The following is a 20,563-nucleotide window of genomic DNA, read 5'->3' on the forward strand; positions in this document are numbered from 1 at the left end:
GCCGTGTTGTTGAACATAATCAAAATGTATGTGAGCAGAAGTGGGGAACATAAACAGAAATTGGCAACATCACTCTGAACACATTACCTGCTTTTGTAGTTCGTTTATTTCTAGCTTTTATGCCTGATGACACCAGAAGGTCAACACTCTATATAACCTTCATTCAATTTTATTGAAAAGCCAACTTAGCAATGCCCTCTATATTATTTCTTTATTTGCTCTTCTTATACCAGTGAAATTGGCTTAATTCCTACAACCTTAACACACACAAAGAAACATGCACACAGGGGGTGTGGAGAGACAGATTTATCTGTCACTGTTTCCTATTATTAGGGCTGTTGTGCCATATGAAGAAGTTTACAAAATGAGGACAGACCACAAATTAGTCAATGGCTGCTATTTTTTTTTTTAAAAAAGGAAAGTGTCTATGAGGAAATGCATATGGAGACAGAGACAGAGATTTGTCAAATATGAACATACCTGATAGCATTTGCTTATGTAAATGCGTGCATGTAAGGCAGTGGAGATAAACCTTTTTTCGCAAGAGCTATGCATCAAATCCGAAGTGCACACTACAAATATAGTTCCTAGTGCTTGGCAGAAAGTTTTGACCATCAGAGTTGCAACATAAGATTTGTACAATTTTGATGTATTTACAAACTCTGACTCCTGAAAAATGAAATGAAAGTTTGACAGATTAAACTTCTTGGTATCATCTCTGACTGTTGGTATCTTTCCAAGACTTTACCTCCCATTGCTTCCACAAATCAGTGGGAGTTCGTTCAGGTATGCTGTATAGGGATTTCAGACCAAGTGGCATATTACACAGTAGAAATATGCTATAATGTGTAAACAACAAAGTGAGGCTTAGATAAACATCAGGAAACATCAGCTGCTGCTGCCACAAGTTTTATGAGACTAGTTCAAGCACAAAACCAAATAAAAAAGGAGAGAAAATATTTATGCATTACAGAACACAGCCTTGAACACCTAAAACAGAATACATCACGGGAACACTAATATCACATTACTTCAGACTACTGAACAGTCCAGTCCAGTCTAATTGTCAGTAGCTCTTGAGCACCTCAAGTGGGTTGGGGGTGGGGACTGTCTCTGCTCTGTCACTTGAAAATTTTCACCTGTAGACTGAATCTTGGAAAATCTACAATCCTGACTTATATCCAATGACACAGGGGTGCCAACTTGAATAAAATATTTGGGGGGGCAGGTAAGCCCCGCCGAGCATAATCAATCACATGATGCAGTGCATGCACACCATTTGAATAGCAACACCCATCAACACTGGGGGATCCAGCCCTCTTAAATATTCTCTTGGGGGGCAAAGACCCCCTTTGTACCTAGGAGTTGGCTCCCATGTGATGATAGTTCTACTCAGAGTTGACACATTGAAAATAATAGCCATGACTATGGTTAAGCAATTTAGGTACTTAATTAAATTTAGGTACTTAATTAAAATAGTTTTACTCTGAGTAAAACTAAGTTGAACACAACCCTTTGTCCCTTGCCTCATAATGAACGAGTACCCATATTTTGCAATTTTTAACCAGTACCATAAAGGGTCTCCTAACCCCTGTGCTATAAAATAGCAGAATATTCGCAGCAGCTACTGATAGAGGTCAACACTCCATCACATGGTAGAATTGGAAGGGACCCTGAATGTCATCTAGTCCAACTCCCTGCAATGCAGGAATCTCAACTAAAGCATCCATGATACATGGGCATCTAATCTCTGCTTAAAAACCTCCAATGAAGGAGAGTCTACCACCTTCTGAGGGAATCCGCTCCACTGTCAAACAGCTTTTGTAATATCCCTAGAAATCTCCCTCTCTTTCAACCTCTCACACACAAACCTTTGTACCTTCAAAGATGTGCTCCCCATCAGTGCTTTGACCTCTTCTTTCAAAGTATCAGGACAGCTGGATATAGATCCTTTGGTACTTTTCCATTTCTTTCCTCAAACAAAATGTGTGACTGCAATAAAGGTCTGTACACAGTATTCCAACCTACTTTCTCTGACTACGTTTTGCAGTTCTTTATTTTTACCCTGTGAAGATGTAACTTCTCTGAGCAGTTCTGCCAAAGTTTCTAATGAAAGTTCCATTCAGAAAATAAAAGGACAAAGGGGACCTTTCAATGGAATGTATTAATTTCTCACACTTCCCTCCCTCCCTCCATTCTATAGAACGGAAATAAGCATTATGGGGAAGAAGAAAAAATATGCCCAATTATGTGTGACACATGAGGCACTGCATCTACCAGGGAAATTGCAGGCCTACTGCAGGCCTGGCAGAGTTGGATGGGAAAAAACAACGTGAAGAAAGAGACAATGCATGTGCTTTTGTAAATGAGGAAAATCTTTAATAAAAATTATTTATATATTTTTTAAAAGACAACATGTGGAAGATGCATGTGACCTCCCTAGCTTGCATCTTTGCTGCAAGGTGCATAAGTGTACCCTTGATAGCAACTTTGTGGATGCTTTCACTCTTCTAAGGTTCCGGCTTCAGGGTGGGGGGGTCATGGTGTTACGAGACAAGGGCAAGTTCTCTTGGCAACATAGCCTCAAGAAGCATGTCAGGAGATCCTCTGATAACTGGGTGCAGGGTTATCAGGTGTTCCAGAGCATTTTCCAGGTGGCCTACTCCAAACAAGACTTCTGGCACCTCAACAACCACATGGGTGTTTTTTTCAAGGCTCAGGTACTGGCTGGGGGTGCTGTAGCTATTACCTTTGATGAGGCATTTGCCACCAGGCACAGCACAATCAGAATTCATAATGGGACCTCCATAATAACAAGCTCTGACTTGTTCAATCCAAAATATACTCAGAGTCCTTTCTTTCTCAACTCTATTTCTGCCAGCTCAGCATTTCTTAGTGTCTCCACCCATGGTTTCCTTCCCCTTCTCCAACATCATAACTCCACCATTGGGTTGTTTCACTCCTCCAGGAAACATTGTGGAGGTCCTCTCGATTTCATTATCTATTGCTTTACCATTCCATTCTCCAGTTCTGGAAATCTTCCATCAGTATTTTTTCCCAGGTACTCTGTAACTTCTCAAGCCTCAGCTTGTCCTGTACATTTTTATTCACCATTTTTTGCATCTCTGCAGTCAGTGGGATGTTTTTCAGTATTCTCACGATACTGAGTGCTTTCTTTGAGATCCACACAGTCCTTGCTTATCAAAAGTACATTCCTAGCATTCTTCTCCCACAGCAGCACAGCCATGTAGTTTCACATTACAATCAGCAGATTCACCAGTGAGGTGGAGGATCAAAAATAAAGTGAAATAAAATCAAAACAGCTCAGAGCTTCTCTTAGCTGTTTAGAAACTTTTGTAGGTACGTATATTTAAATAATGCTTTTTGTTCTATTTTCTTTTCTTTTTAAATAATATTTATTACTTTTAAAACTTACAAAAAGGATAAAAAAGAAAAGAAGACAAGAGAGAGAAAAAGAACAAGAAAGAAAAACCAAAAAAGAAAAAAGAACAGTACAATACAATATATAAACAATACAAAACACAACCTTAACACATTAAACTAGCACAATAAACTAAACCAAACCAAACAAAAACAATTTTAAAACATACATCATACCTTTTCCATATTCTATCTTTCATGCCCTTGTATCATCGACCTCCTCTCACCTCCCTCTTTGTATTCCACTTCCATTAATTGTTTCAGCAATTCCTTTCCATCTTTCTCTATTTTCTATCATATAAATGTCTTAACATAATTTTAATCTTATTTCCATTAAAATTAGTATACTTATTTAAGCTTAACTCCTTATAGCATTTCTACTAAAGCCATAAAATTTCATTCCAACATTTTTCTATCACTCATTAATTTTACAATATTTCTATATATAGACTTTAAATTTTCCAATCTTCTTCCACCATCTCCTCTCCCCGGTCTCGGACTCTGCCAGCCACTTCCATCAACTCCATACAGTCCATCAACCTGGAGATCTTATGTCCGAGGCTCTTAACTCTTTTCCACGTCCCTTCTGCCAGTCTTCTTCATATTCTTTAATGCTAAAGAGCAGATCTTGGGGAAACTCCAATCCAATGATACTTTTATTCCTTCTCGACAGGTCAGCCAAATTTCCATAGTTAAAGCTAGGATCCATAAAGTATTTCAGGGCATGTTTCAAAATTCCTCCAAATCCAAAGGCCCCCAGAACTCCAATCTCCTCCTGACCCAAGTCCATGTTCCAAAAGTCAGTTAATCCCTGCATAGAGGGATCTTTCCAACTTTCCTTTCCCAGTCCAGGCCGGGCTCCGATCTTCAAAATCTGACTTTTTCTAGCTTCAATCATAAAGGGCCTCAACTTGTAGTCCTCAATTTGCCTCTGTAAGGCTAAGGCTCCCCCTTGTATTACTTTAGGTTCGACAACAGCAACTTTCTCCTTCTCCTTTTCAGCAATTTGTCCTGTTAAAATGGATTCATGTGCCAAATCCTGAATAATTTCTGTATTGGTGCTCACTTTTGGTTCCAAAATGTCAATTTTAGTAGTCATAACATCCATCTTTTTATGAAGCTGTTCCAACAAATGGCTTATCTTACAAAATGCAGTCAATAAGGCTTCTCCTGTCGACATTCTTGAATATCCAAGGTCAATCTCTAGTTCTCACAGTTCTTATCAAGCAGCTGGAGATTTCCCGGCTCCACTCTTGTAACAGTTTCAAAAGCTCCCTCTAGAGGGGAACAGTCTCCACTTGTATCAATCCTTTCCAACACAGATAAAAAAATAAAGTTAGTTTCAATTTTCAGTTACTTTTCCTCCCTTTTAAACACAGAAGCGGACAATGGAAACAATATATTTCTCTTATTTAACTGACTGTCAACATCCGTTCTCTTCGCTGTCAATGAACTCTCCTGAAACGTCAATCACTGGGAGCGCGTTCCCAGGTTCAGAGCAGTGGTAATTTAATTTTAATCACTCTCTCCTGCAGGATACATGGTCCAAAATTTCCCCCCCCCCCTCTTCTCCTGCTTCCAAGGGGGGGTCTAATAATTTCAATCGATGGAAGTTTAATCCTTCACATAAGGCTTTCCAAGACCTTAACTTGTAAGCTCTTTGCTTCAGTCTATTTACAAAAGGGGAAGGTGGACTTCCTGTTTTGAACCTTCCCCGTTCAATGTCAAATTAAGATATTTAAAGATCAAATTTTCCGTTTTACTCATGGGTTGTTGTTTAAAGTCCAATTGTCCACAAGAAAAAGTCAGCGCTCTCCGGCAACAGCAATGCAGCTTCACTCCGTGAAAGAAGCAGTCAATTCAAAGCACCACGCCACTCACCCCACGTCGCTCCAGATCCCCAAAACAGGGTTTCCCCGCGAGTAGGGGAGGCGCAAAAGGTGCCAGCCGAATCCCAGGTTCACAAGCTTCTTCCGCCTGTGATTTCAGTGGGTCTCCGCCTTCGCCATGACGGTTCAGACCCTACTTTCCACAGAGCAAGTTCCTCCCGATCGGAGGAGCTCTGCCATTGCCGGGGGCGCCAACCTGTAAGTCTGTTGTTCTATTTTCTTTTCAGCCCTCTAGTGTCATCTCCTCTTAAGTCCAGCAGTTAGGACTTATTTCAGATGAGCCGTTTAACCAGCAGACAGAAAACCTCAGTCATAATTTATAGCAGTTTCAGAAGTAGTTGAAGAAAGGGAGGTTTAGTCAATCTTTGCCCAAAGACTGACCCTCCTAGGGCTATTAAGTGGGGTTTGGACAAGATTGCAGTACTTCCTCTTCCCAGTCACTCACCCAAACAGCTTCCTTGAAGGTTTCTCAGTCCCAAAGTGAGAGAGCAGCCCTTCCACAGCACTGGAAATTAATCCCTGTTATCTCTGTTCCTCAGAGATAATATGATAGCTAATGGTTATCATTAATCACCACCTAATTATGTTTGTCAATGGAGTCTCAGGAGGAGATTTCTAATGCGCCATGATTCCTCCTCAGAAATCTGGCTTGATTTCCACCCAACACTGGTGCCTATCTAAAATATTTATGCTGCACTCACAAGCCACAAAATGGCACCTTTCAGAATCCAACACTGATTATGTCTAAATCCTAAAGAGAAATCTAGTGTGACATCTCTGGAGAAGTTGCTCTGCAAGGGAGTGTGGAATGGAGCTGGGAGTCTATCTGTTGTATGAGTTCTTTGATGCCCTTCCATGGAATCACACACTTCCCCCCCCCCCAAAAAAAGCTGTACCCTCCTTTGGACAACAACAATCACAATAGTGATATATGTGTTTCCTGAAACAGCCCATAATTTTGTAGCTCTGAATTTCCTTCACTGAGCCATCACTTGGACTGGCAGGTCCAAAGGTCTCATACAACTCTCTAATTCCATGACCCCCTGCATCTCAGAGTATCTCTCTTTTTTTTATCCAACACTAATTACAGTACATGTAAATCTTAATGGGAAAACTAGTGTGCCATCTATTATCTACTGGCGAGAGCCAGTGTGGTGGAGTGGTTAAGAGCAGTAGACTCATAATCTGGTGAACCGGGTTCGCTTCCCCGCTCCTCCACATGCAGCTGCTGGGTGACCTTGGGCTAGTCACACTTCTCTGAAGTCTCTCAGCCCCACTCACCTCACAGAGTGCTTGTTGTGGGGGAGGAAGAGAAAGGAGAATGTTAGCCGCTTTGAGACTCCTTAAAGGGAGTGATAAAGCAGGATATCAAATCCAAACTCCTCTTCTTCTTCTTGAGAAGGCACTCTGCTAGGGATGGGGAATGAAGCTGGGTGGGTGAGTTTATCTATTGTATGAGCTCTCAGATATCAGGTTGACACCTGGAATTCCTCTGAGGCTAAGGGTGCACATATTAAGGCTCCAACCCCATGAATTCCCCTCAACCCCCCCCCCATTTACTGCAAGTCTAAGGTTGTGCCAAATAGTAGCATCTCCTCTGTTGGGTGCTTTATCTCAAACATAGGAGCCAACTCCAAGGGGCTGAGGGGCTTTCACCTCCCCAATAAAATATATGGGGGCAGCCCCTCCCAAGTTGATGGCCATTGCCATTCAAATGGTGAGTGTGTGCTGTATCATGTGATTGATTATGTAGGGCAGGGCATACCTGCCCCCCCCCCAATTTTTTTTCATCAAGTTGGCATTCCTGATCTAAAATAATAAAAAATGTTTGAAACAGAAGACCCTGAAGAGTGGGATTATATGCTGCAATAATTTAGGCAAATGAATTTTCACGCCAATCTTCCCATAGAGATGGGCGAATAAATTGTGGTGGTGTCACAGGACTGCATTTGCCAGCTATGTCCTCATTGGCTCCACCCCAGTCTTCATTCATTGAGGCAAAAGATCTGAAAGAGAGTATTCACTGCAACTGGGAACCCTGTAAAGTCAGTGCCCTTTGCTGTAGAGAGGATTCTTTTCCTTCTATCTTTTAAAATATTTTATTGATCTGTGAACAAAAAAATTGCAAACACAACAACAAGTAAGAAGATAAAGAATAAGAAATTTAAACCATAAAGCATCAGAGCCTGGAACGACAAAAGTACAAAGATGTATTGTGGTTCCAAAGAGATAATCAAGTATTAATTCATACAAGGATCCCCTTTACAAATAATAAAGGTTTATAAAAAATAAAAATATACCTCACCTGTTAGTTCCATCATTATTAATAATAAATATTTTATGCAGTCTTAAAAGAGCCAGACATTTGCATACAATGATGGCACTGAGTGACCATGTTCCTCATTATTTTTATAAGAAATAAAATGAAGACACAAAATAGGGGTGGAGAGTCCTTCAAGCTCTGCCTTTTAGATATTTTAGTTTGCGTGTTCAGACCCAGATACCTCCCCCCTAAATAAATTTACACTTTACTCAAATGTTGGCTTTGGTTTTTGGCAGAATGTAGGCCACAACTTTATTGATTACATTAAGTGACTGGTTGCATAGGCTCTGGTTCAACTAGCTCCCTGCCATACAGGTAGCGCTGACCCAGGGTCCCAGCATAGGTCAGCCAAGAGGGAACACCTGGATAAGAGGAAAGCTGGGAACGGCCAACTCCGCCACCCAAATGCCCCCCTGGACTCAGGCATGGGCACAACCCCCTCTCAGGTTTTGACCAAACCATCGAGTCCTTGGATTCCTTTAATGGAATATCCTTCACATAGGGATGGCGAGAGCGTTCTCCCATCCCTATCACCTGAACCAGAGCCTATCCACAACCTTACAAGTTTGATGATTTGCTACGCAGTAGGTGAAACCCAAATGGCAACAGCCAATCAGCCAAGTGGGGGAAATTCCTGCCATGCCCCTGTCCCAAAGACAGACAACACACGATGGCATAGCAAGGTCAAGTGCAAAGCCCTAAAAGTAGGGAGAGGTGGGTGGGTGTTCCCAATGCACACGCCGAAAGAGGAAGCTCTGGGTCATGTGCATGGGTATAAATAGGTCCCTCAAACTGTTTGGACTACATCCCATTGGCCAGATTGCACCCAGCTATGAGGGACCTACCAATTGGGTGTTGTGGCTGACCAATCGTACCCACCCACAACACAGGGTGTCAGTTTTCCAGGTCTCACTGCGATACATGCCCTCTTTGAGGGAGGACCCAATTTCTGAGCTATTTTTTCAAGAATGGTAATTTGACAAATTCTTGAGTGTCAGCAATAAATAGTATATGGATTTGAAAACAAGCAAATAAATGGTGGCATGCTGGATCAGATTTATGAATGAGCACATGCAAAACTGACACAGGATGAAAACAGACTGATACATCTCTAGTTACAGATAGGTAGCCGTGTTGGTCTGCCATAGTCAAAACAAAACAAATTCCTTCCAGTAGCACCTTAAAGACCAACTAAGTCAGTTCTTGGTATGAGCTTTCGTGTGCATGCACACTTCTTCAGATACACTGTGTATCTGAAGAAGTGTGCATGCACACGAAAGCTCATACCAAGAACTAACTTAGTTGGTCTTTAAGGTGCTACTGGAAGGAATTTGTTTTGTTTTGATACATCTCTAGTTAGGGCACCCTTTAACAGCACATTTCTCCCCCAATGCAACAATATGATGGGTCATTGTAAGATAATTCAATGCCAGTTCATGGCAGGGTGGGGAGATAAAATCTGCAGCCCCAGACAGTCAAAAGTTGTGGGACCTGTCTGGCATGACGAATTCAACAGTTGTCAGAAGATGACATGTGTTAATGGTGCCTTGCCATTGTTAGGTATGCAGGCTTCCAGAATCACAGCAAAATCTAAGCCCTGCATTTCAGGCGGAACCTTAAACCCAAGGAGGTTAAATTTCTGTCACAGTTGTTGGATTAACCCCATTTCTCCTTCCTATGGTTCATTTTATTCAGTTCTGTAGTCCCAACAGACTACAAAGGGTGGAATACTAGGTTTTGGAAATGTCTCCACTCTTCTGAGTGACATTATACATGCATATGCTCTAAATCTTTTAAAAAAGCAATCAGTGTTGTTAGTTTCACTAATTTCATTGGTGGATTTTTGAAATTTCAAGTCACAAATCACTTACTCCAAAGTGCTTCTATTGTTTTCAGTTTGTCTCCTCAGTTACAGAAGCATTTAGTTTTGCTGCATTTGGTTTCCTTCCATTGTTCTCTCAGACACAAATTTTCTGAAGGCTTTTGTAAGCGCTTGCTTGAAGTCTCTGTTCCTCAGGCTGTAGATGAAGGGATTGAACATGGGAGTCAGGATGGCGTAGCAAAGAGAAAAGATTTTGTTCAGATCCCTCAGTGTGTCGGTGTTTGGTAACATATACACTATGAGAAGGGTACCATAGAAAATGGTGACTACAATAAGATGAGAGGAGCAGGTAGAAAAAGCTTTCTTCCTGCCACTGTTTGAAGGGATTTTCAAAATGGTGTTGATAATGCAAGTGTAGGAGGTCAAGGTCAGTATCAATGGTGGCATGATGCCTGCGAATCCCACCACTGTCATCAACATTTCTGCCTGCTTGGTTTCACCACAGGAGAGCATTAACAATGGAGTATAATCACAAAAGAAATGGTCAATTTCATTGGGGCCACAGAAATTCAGATGTGATGCACAGAATGCCGTAATTGCAGTAAGTACAGCCCCAATAATCCAAGGAGCAACTGATAACTGAACACATAGTCTTCTGTTCATGAGGGTTACATAATGTAATGGTTTACATATGGCTACATACCTGTCATATGACATCACAGATAAGAGGTAACACTCAGTGCAAGCAAAACAGCCAAAGAAATAGAACTGGAGGAAACACTCACTAAAAGAAATCCCATGATAGTCACTCAACAAGCTAGCCAAAAGTTTTGGAAGGGTTGTTGAGGTGTAGCAGATCTCTAAAATAGACAGGTTCCCCAGGAAGAAGTACATGGGCTTGTGAAGATGATGATCAGCGAGGACTGCTGTGGCTATAAGAATGTTTCCAGCAACTGTCACCATGTAGATTGCTAAAAATATAACAAAGAGTGGAGTCTGCAGTTCAGGAAGCGTCTTGAATCCTAGAAGGATAAATTCTGTGACCACTGTTTCATTATCCCTTTCTTTTTTTGTCACAAATTGTTCCATTCTGAGACTAAATAAGTACTGGAACAGAAAGCACAGATATAAACATTTTGTGAGTGCCATCTGCTTAACTCCATAAATAGAATATATCTATCTATCTATCTGTCTATCAACCAACACCCTCTAGATAAGTCACATGGTGTATAATTTCTTAGTGATGTAGCTATGAAAACTAATCAAATTATTATAAATATTCTATCTCTGCAGCCTGGATTAATAATTCCTTTAAAAAATATGGAGACTAAGATAATGTAAAATGAATGATGATGTTGAACAAAATCAAAGCTTATGTCAGAAGAGATGGGAAACATAAACTGCCACTGGCAGAAAATATATTCTATCACTCAGAATATATTTTGTGTTGCTGAGTTCACTTCTTTCTAGCACTTACATCTGATGACATTAGAAGGCCAACACCCTATATAATCTCCATTTTATTTTAGCCAAAGGACTGTGAAGAGCTCCTGAAATCATCATTTTGGTTGATATTACTAATTCATATCATCTTACTGGAAATAGTTCCTCCTCCCCTCCCCCTGTCTATTCCCAGATATAAATGATCTGAACCTAAAATCTTAAGAGCCATAGAGAACCACACATACGTATGAGAAAGCTGGAGAGAGAGACTGGTTATGTTGATACACAAACATAAGGCCATGAGTAAGTCAGATCCTTAATTACAATGAGCATACTCTGAGTAGAACGCAGTTGGATGCAGCCCTATATCCCTTGCCTCATAGTGAATGAGGACCCACAGAACATATTTATCTATCCAGTTCCATAAAATATCTCCTCACCATCACTCCTGCTAGACCCATCAATGTGCTACAAAATCAATATAAAATGTGCAGCAGGTCCTGAGAGAGGTCAACACTCCATCTGATTATGACACACACACACACCTGAAAATACTCCCATCTTTTGCATACATTTGCAGAGGCCTTTTTACCTTGAAACATGCTCTCCCAATCACTGCTTTGACCTCTTCTTTCAAAGTATCGGAATAGCTGAATATAGATTCTATGGTACTTCTCCATTTCCTCAAACAAAACATCTGACTACAATACAGGTTTGTGCACAGCATTCCGGTCTATTTAGTTTGATTACATCATGCGATGTTTTATATTTTCTCTAACACAATGTAAGTTCTCTGGGCAATTCAGCCACAGGGAGTTCCAAGCCGATGCTGATTTCGCATAACAAAAGGGCAAAGGGGACCTTTCAGTGGGATGCATTTATGTCCTCCACCTCCCACCCTCCTCCCCTCTATAGAACGGAAATAAGCATTATGGTAAACACACATGAAATTCCCCAAAGAGAAAATGTCAATTTGAAAGATTGCAGCATCTGCAGGGAATGCTGGAGATGTGAATTATTTAACTGAGCAGGTGCTCAGATTGGTCAGCCTCTTTGATTATATGACCCACTCCATATCTGAATATCTTTTGTTTATCCAACATTAATTGCATGCAAACCTGAATGAGAAAGATAGTGTACCATTTATTGGGAAGGGATAGCTCAGTCAGTAGGGCCTAAAACTCTTAATCTCAGAGCCGTGGGTTCAAGCCCCGCATTGGGTGAAAGATTCTTGCATTGCAGGCAGTTAGACATCAAATTACAAAAATGAACACCTCCTGCACAAAAAAAATACAGGAAATGTGGCAGAAAAAACCCTTAAAATAATATAGCTAACACAAAGGGAGAGATAGAAAGCAGGGCCAGTCCCATCAGCTCTCTTGAGAGACTACCTTCATTGAGCACCTCCTTTCTTGGAATTATTGTAATATCATCTGGCCACCGTACTAACTACTATAGCAATGTGCAACCCCCAAAAGAACACAGAGTGCCCTGTTCCAACAAGTTTAAATATCAGTTCTTGAACATTCATTGGAGCAATTCCATACAACAAGGTCAACCACAGGCTGTGATTCAAATCACCTGTCCGGAAGAAGCTGAGTCCAAAAAAAAGTATCTAGGTGAAGCCAAGGTCAAAGCACAATAAAGCTGTCCAAAATTAAGGTTGGTTTTTTTTCCTGGCAAACAGAGCTTATGGCAAACAGGAGATCGGCCAAGAGATAGGGAAGATTAGGCTACCAGCTTCTGGAAACTAAAATACCTACACTTTTCTAGCAGCTATGACATCTGAATTGAGGGCTTATATAAACTGATTTCTCAGACCACACTCAGTAGTAGCTGCAAGCACTTAATTCTGCTATTGATTGCTTTGACTTGCAAGGAGGTCCTCAAGTTATGGAGATTCTTTGGGCTTTGGGGTATGCACTTGTTACAAAGTGGCCACATGAGCCTGAATTTCCAGGCATTTCTGCTCTCTGGGGTTGGGTCAGTTCAGCCTTCTACTCTAACTTAGATGGGGAATCTTCTAGCATTGGTGATATGGGACGCCTTAGAAGCATCCTTCCAAGGCAGTCACTGGAATCTAGTGAAGTATGTCTTCAGGTACTTGGGATCTCATTTGCCCCCGGGTTCTCTGGGCTCTGAGAAGCTTGCAATATTCAGGCAAGCAAACTGGGATCTGATCTTGGCCTGGCATATGGGGGAATAAACTGTAGTAGAGTCACAGGACTGTGCATGCCAGCAATGTCCCCAATGATTCCACCACAATCTCCATGCATTGAGTTGAAGGGGGATTTGACATCTTTCCACAGGGCCTGCAAGACGGAGCTGTTCCACCAGGCCTTTGGTCTGGGCCCAGTCTGAAACCCCTTCTTTCCATGAAACCCTGTATGTAAGTGGCCCTCTTGGCCCTTTCTATTGGCCCATATGGGACCACCCCGGGTGACCGGGCCTGGCAAATATTTAATATTCCGACCTTCATGGCTGTGATTTGTGGGATGGCCACTTAATTTTATTCTGATTTTACTGTGATTTTGAGCTGTGTTTTAATCAATTGTTTGATTTTGTGTTTTTAATGTATTATATATTTGGTGTTAGCTGCCCTGAGCCTGGCCTTGGCTGGGGAGGGCAGGGTATAAATAAAATTCATTAGTAGTAGTAGTAGTAGTATTCATACAATCCTCTGAAGAGAATCCTGTGCAGACAGTGCTCTTTGCTGCTCTTGGTGTGTTCACCCAAATGCTTGAAGAATCTCCCTTCAGAATTTCCTGTTCAACATGGGATGGCCAAGGTAGAATCAGCAGGAATGGGGATGTTGACAATGTGCCTGAGGTACATAGTTTCATGCCCCTTCCACACCTTATACCCTCACACATACTTTGAGGGTCATCAGTTAATTACTTGAACTGCTTGTAACAAGATGGAGATGATGACGGCAGAATAATAATAATAATAATAATAATAATAATAATAATAATAATTTATACCCCACCCATCTGGCTGGATTACCTCAGCCACTCTGGGCGGCTTCCAACAAAATATTAAAATGCAGTAGTCCATCAAACATTAAAAGCTTCCCTAAACAGGGCTGCCTTCAGATATCTTCTAAAAGTCTGGTAGTTGTTGTTCTCTTTGACATCTGGTGGGAGGGCATTCCACAGAGCGGGTGGCAGAGAAGGCCCTCTGCCTGGTTCCCTGTAACTTGGCTTCTCGCAGTGAGGGAGCCACCAGAAGGCCCTCGGCGCTGGACCTCAGTGTCCGGGTAGAATGATGGAGGTGGAGATGCTCCTTCAGGTATACTGGACCAAGGCCATTTAGGGCTTTAAAGGTCAGCACCAACACTTTTAATTGTGCTCTGAAATGTACTGGGCGCCAATGTAGGTCTTTCAAGACCGGTGTTATATCATCTCGGCTGCCGCCCCCAGTCACCAGTCTAGCTGCCGCATTCTGGATTAGTTGTAGTTTCCGAGTCACCTTCAAAGGTAGCCCCAAATAGAGTGCATTGCAGTAGTCCAAGCAGGAGATAACCAGAGCATGCACCACTCTGGCGAGACAGTCCACAGGCAGATAGGGTCTCAGCCTACGTACCAGATGGAGCTGGTAAACAGCTGCCCTGGACACAGATTTGACCTGTGCCTCCATGGACAGCTGTGAGTCCAAAATGACTCCCATCCATCCTCCAACCGCCTCCAGACACTCACACAGGACCTTCACCGCCTTCACTGGTTCTGATTTAAAAGAGAGGGAGAGCTGCGTATCATCTGCATACTGATGAACACCCAGCCCAAACCTCCTGATGATCTCTCCCAGTGGCTGCATGTAAATGTTGAAAAGCATGGGGGAGAGGACAGAACCCTGAGGCACCCCACAAGTGAGAGCCCAGGGGTCTGAACACTCATCCCCCACCACCACTTTCTGAACACAGCCTAGGAGGAAGGAGCAGAACCACTGTATGACAGTGCCCCCAGCTCCCAGCCCCTCAAGACGGTCCAGAAGGATGTTATGGTCGATGGTATCAAAGGCCGCTGAGAGATCCAGCAGAACTAGGAAACAGCTCTCACCTTTGTCCCTAGCCCGCCGAAGATCATCAACCAGTGCGACCAAGGCAGTTTCAGTCCCATGATGAGGCCTGAATCCCGACTGGAAGGGATCCAAATGGTCCGCTTCTTCCAGGCGTGCCTGGAGTTGTTCGGCCACCGCTCGCTCAATCACCTTGCCCAAGAATGGAAGATTTGAGACTGGGCGATAGTTGGCCATTGTGGCCGCATCTAAAGATGGTTTTTTAAGAAGCGGTTTAATAACCGCTTCTTTCAGCGGGTCTGGGAAGGCTCCCTCATGGAGGGAAGCATTCACCACCCCACGAAGCCTATGGCCCAGTCCTTCCCGGCTAGCTTTTATAAGCCAGGATGGACAAGGATCCAGGAGACAGGTAGTTGGCTTCACTCGTCCAAGCAGCCTGTCCACATCCTTGGAGGTAACAGATTGGAATTGATCCCACTCAGCTTGACTAGACAGAACTCTAGCACTCTCCCGCCCCGGCCCTGCTCCCACAGTGGAGTCTACTTCTTCCCGAATCTGAGCGATTTTATCTGCAAAAAACTTTGCAAAATCATTGCAGGAGAACATGTGACCCGTACTGGGCCCCGATGTTGCAGGTGGTTCCACTAAATTGTGAACCACCTGAAAAAGTCTCCTGCTGCTGTTTTCTGCAGATGCAATAGAGGCGGTGAAGAAATTCTTCTTCGCCGTCGCTATCGCCACTTGGTAGGCTCGACGTTGAGCTCTAACCTGTGTCCGGTCAGATTCGGAATGAGTTATCCGCCACCAGCTCTCTAGCTGTCTCAACGATTGTTTCATTGCCCTCAGATCCGTGGAAAACCACGGGGCTGTCCGGGCTCCATGCAATCGGAGAGGGCGCTTCGGAGCCAAACAGTCAATAGCCCTGGTTAACTCCACATTCCAGCGGGCCACTAGGGAATCGGCTGAAAGGCCATCAACATGGGATAAAGCATCCCCTACCACTCTCTGGAAACCATTTGGATCCATTAAGTGGCGGGGGCGGACCATCCGAATTGGTCCCACCTCCTTGCAGAGGGGATGGGTCGCAGAGAAGTCCAGTTGCACCAGGAAGTGATCTGACCATGGCACTTCTTTCGTTTCGCTTTTACTTAGTGTCAGATCACCAACATCCATAGAGGTAAACACCAGGTCCAAGGCATGTCCGCAGCTATGGGTTGGGCCAGACTTATTCAGGGACAGCCCCATGGAGGCCATGCTTTCCACGAAGTCCTGAGCAGCCCCTTGTAAGGTCGTGTCGGCATGGATGTTAAAATCCCCTAGGACGACCAAGCTAGGTGTCTCCAGGAGAACATCCGCCACAACCTGAAGCAGCTCGGGCACGGAATCCTTGGTGCAGCGAGGAGGTCGGTACACCAAAAGGAATCCTGTACTGCCCCTATTGCCCAACTTCCAGAACATGCACTTGGAAAACTGGGTCTTCCCAATAGGACGCCTGGTGCAAACTAATGACTTCCTAAAAATCACTGCAACCCCCCCTCCCCGCACCCATGACCTGGGTTGCTGTGCATAAGAGAAACCTGGTGGACAAGCAGCGGCAAGGACAGGCCCATCTGCTTCATCCAACCAAGTCTCTGTTACACATGCCAGGTCAAGTCCTCCATCCATGATCAAGTCATGGATGGCAGTGGTCTTATGAATCATTGACCTGGCATTGCACAGCAGCACCTTCAGGTCATGTGGGTACCCCTTGCTGATTCTAGTATCCATCCGGTCAGGACCAGACCCGGAGGCAGGGATAGTCCTCAGACAACGACTAAACCTGCCCCCTCTGTAATGACATGGTCTAGTCTTAGCGTACCTCCTCCTCCTACCCGTGATCACTGAGATCGGTTGTCCCAGTGCATCCCCCCCTGTGGAACATGCCCCAGCCATTTTGTGGGCTGGGGCCAACTCCCCAGCAGCCCTGAACCCTCCCCCTAAGAACAAAATAACACCTTAAACAAACAAAACCAATAAAACAATACAAACAAAAAATGTAAAAATTACAAAACATCAACATAATAATTAAAAAAAAAATCCCCAAGCCCAACCAAACATCCATCCCACCCCCACCCCCCACATACAATTTTTTTTTTGAAACATTTTAAAATGTTTTAAAATGATGGGGACACTGGAAGCTGCCCAAGGATTCCACATGCTAATGGTTTCTAGGCTCTGTAGCCAGCCATGCAGGCTTCCAAAACATAACAAAATTGAGAGTCTGCCTTTCAGGCAGAGCCTGAAACCCCAGGGGGTTAAATTTCTGTGACACTGGCTTTATTAACCCTCTCCTTCTTCCTACAGTTCATTCTCTTCTGTTTTGCTGTCACAGCAGTCAAATGAATCAATATCTAATGAAATATATGCAGGGAACTTGATAATTCAAATGCAATACTCAAAGCTGATTTCAGCTATTGCATGCAAAGAGCCATCTGAAAGTGAAACTGTGTCCATCAACATCTCTCTACAAAACTGCTAAATATGTGAATATCTCTGCAATGGAGTCGAATGAGCAAATGCAGCCATTCTGCATAGAATTTTATGGGACACTGAGTGTTTTTTTGCATCTGTTTTATAAGGGTACAATGGTACTACTTTTTAAAAATCCTTCCACCCTTCTAAGTGTCATATAGCTCAGCTGGTACGGCATGAAACTTTCAATCTCAGGTCATGAGTTCAAGCCCCAGGCTGGGCATAAGATTCCTGCATTGCAAGGGATTGGAGTATCTGACTCTTGTGGTCCCTTCCAACTATGATTCTATGCTAATATACGGACATTCTTTTTTTAAAAAAAAAAAAATCAATTCCATTTGTTTCTGTAATTATATTGCCACCTTCATTTAAATTACAAGTCACAAATTACATACTTAAAAGTGTTTCTAGAAGCATTTCGTTCTACTGCATTTAGATTCCTTGAATTCTTCTCATAGGTACACGTTTTCTGAAGACTTCTCTAACAGTGTCCTTAAACTCTCTGTTCCTCAGGCTGTAGATGAAGGGATTGAACATGGGAATCAGGATGGTATAGAAAACAGCAAAGATTTTATTCACATCCCTCAGTGTGTCAGTCTTAGGTAATATGTACACTATGATTAGGGTCCCATAGAAAATGGTGACTACAATAAGATGAGAGGAGCAGGTAGAAAATGCTTTCTTCTTGCCACTGTTTGAAGGGATTTTCAAAATGGTGCTGATGATGCAAATGTAGGAAGTAAAGGTCAGGATCAATGGTGGCATGACGCATGCTGATCCCAAGACTGACATCAGTGCTTCTGCCTGTTGAGTTTCACTACAGGAGAGCGTTAACAATGGTGTGTAATCACAAAAGAAATGGTCAATTACATTGGGGCCACAAAATTTCAGCTGAGATGCAAGGAAGGTTGTACATGCAGTAAGCACAGCACCGAGTATCCAAGGAGCAAAGGATAGTTGAACACATAACTTACTCTTCATGATAGCCACATAACGCAGTGGTTTACATATTGCTACATATCTGTCATAAGACATCACTGATAAGAGATAACACTCAGTGCAAGCAAAAGAACCAAAGAAATAGAACTGGAGGAAACACCCGCTAAAAGAAATCCCATGATAGCCACTCATAAAACTTACCAATGTTCTAGGGACGATTGTTGAGGTGTAGCAAATCTCTAAAATAGACAAATTTCCCAGGAAAAAGTACATAGGCTTGTGAAGATGATTATTGGTTAGGACCATTGCAGTTATAAGGATATTTCCAAACATTGTCACTATGTAGATTGCTAAAAATATAACAAGGAGGAGAGCCTGCCATTCAGGAAGCACCTTGAATCCTAAGAGGATAAATTCTGTCACCACGGTTTTATTTACTATTTCTTCTTTTGCCATGAATTATTCCATCCACCAACTAAATACTTATTGAAACAGAAACCACAATTCCCAATGTTATATGAGTGCCACCTATTTATAAATATATAATCTTCCTATCTGCAAAATACTTCGTTAAAATGCTTAAGTGGTCCAAAATTTTAATTTACATTCATTTGACTGTAAAGAGTTCTGTTCAGTTTATTTTCAGAAACAGATGAGCTGAATTTTAACATAAAACCTTGACACAGAAAAATGCAGAGGGAGGGAGGGAGGGAGGGAGGGAGGGAGGGGGAGAGAGAGAGAGAGAGAGAGAGAGAGAGAGAATTGTCAGAATTGTTGTAGACTATTCTCTGATTGCATATAGTTGTTTTATCTTTGTTTTTTAAAAAATGGGGGAAGAATTAGCATATATGGAAATACATTATAGCATTTGGTTATGTTAATACACACATGTAAGGCAGTTGTGGTGAAGCTTTTTGCAAGAGTGTCACAAATCAAGTCAAAGTTCATAGTACAGATGTAGTTCCTAGCAGCTTGGGGAATATTTGACTATCAGCTCCCCAACCTACAATTCCTACAAGCCTGCCATGTTCACATTGAAAACTGAAAACTGAAATGAATATTCGGCAGATTACAGATCTTGGCAACATCTTTGACCATTAATATATAGAAATGTTTACCTTTATTTCAGGGTGGTGAGAACTGAGCCTCCTGACAATATGTCTTTGTTCATTTGCTTCCAGAAATTTACAACTTTATTGAGGTATACTATCTGGTGGAATATTGAGCTATGGAAAGAAGCTCTACTATGTAAGGTTCAAATAAACCCCAAGAAATATCAGCAACTACCACAAGTTTCATGAGACTAGTTCATGTGCAAAACCAAACAAGCATATTACATCACAAGAAAACTAATAACAAGTTGCTTTAGACCACTGATCAGCCCAGTCCATTCTGATTGAGGACTTGAGCTCTTGAGGACCTCAGGAATAAAACCTTTCTCTGCTGTATCACTTGAAGTCCTATTACTTGGGGACTGAATATTGGAAATTCTGCATACATGATTTATAGCCAATGCTAGTTCTAATTAATTGACATGACTGACAGAGGAGTATCATAGGTCCTTTATTTCAACTGGTTTACCCAATGTCCCATTCCCTTATTTTCAATTATTTTAGTTCCATAAAGGATCTCCTCCTTATCATTCCTGCTAAAATATCGCCAGAGCTCCATCACCGTGCTATAAAATCAGTAGAATATTTGCAGCAGGTCCTGACATACATCATCACTCCATCTGATGATTTTGTAATCTCCCTAGAACTGCCCCCTTGTTTCACTCTAACACACACAGACCTTTGTAACTCCAAACATGCTCTCCCCACCAGTGCTTTGACCTCTTCTTTCAAAGTAGCAGGACACCGAGATATAGATACTATGGTACTTTTCCATTTCTTTCCTCAAACAAAACATGACTATAATAAAGGTCTGTCCAAGACATTCTAGCCTATTTTCTCTAACTACGGTACATCTTGCAGTTCTTTATTTTTTCCTCTGAGATGATGTAAATTCTCTGGACAAAAATGCAACAGGGAGTTCCAGGTTAAGTCTTTAGCAAACACTTGTTTTAGATAATGAGCTTTGCTGGTGAATGAAGTTTGCAGCCCAATGCAGCACTTCCGATGTGGACACACCGCACAGTGGACACTGTGCACATTCTCCTTGGCCACCACAAAGGCTCCC

At 42.4% G+C, this 20,563-nt stretch overlaps 3 protein-coding genes across 3 annotated transcripts in view; 1 reads left to right on the forward strand and 2 right to left on the reverse strand.

Moving 5' to 3' along the window:
- Positions 1-20,563, forward strand: part of LOC309327038 (olfactory receptor 5AP2-like) — a gene marked incomplete at its 3' end in the record, with an annotated part of 234,818 nt that overhangs the window by 34,276 nt on the left and 179,979 nt on the right. The window lies entirely within an intron of this gene.
- LOC309327473 (olfactory receptor 6B1-like) lies at positions 9,575-10,564 on the reverse strand (the record flags this gene model as incomplete). Its single annotated transcript, XM_081836773.1, has 1 exon — positions 9,575-10,564. The coding sequence occupies one exon, from the start codon at positions 10,562-10,564 to the stop codon at positions 9,575-9,577; it is 990 nt and encodes a 329-aa protein (XP_081692899.1).
- On the reverse strand, positions 17,879-18,841 carry LOC309328486 (olfactory receptor 11L1-like; the record flags this gene model as incomplete). The annotated part of the gene is made up of 1 exon (XM_081838483.1): positions 17,879-18,841. The coding sequence occupies one exon, from the start codon at positions 18,839-18,841 to the stop codon at positions 17,879-17,881; it is 963 nt and encodes a 320-aa protein (XP_081694609.1).

The sequence above is a fragment of the Podarcis erhardii genome, assembly GCF_964252035.2.
Source record: "Podarcis erhardii genome assembly, chromosome: 13".
Classification (NCBI taxonomy): domain Eukaryota; kingdom Metazoa; phylum Chordata; class Lepidosauria; order Squamata; family Lacertidae; genus Podarcis; species Podarcis erhardii.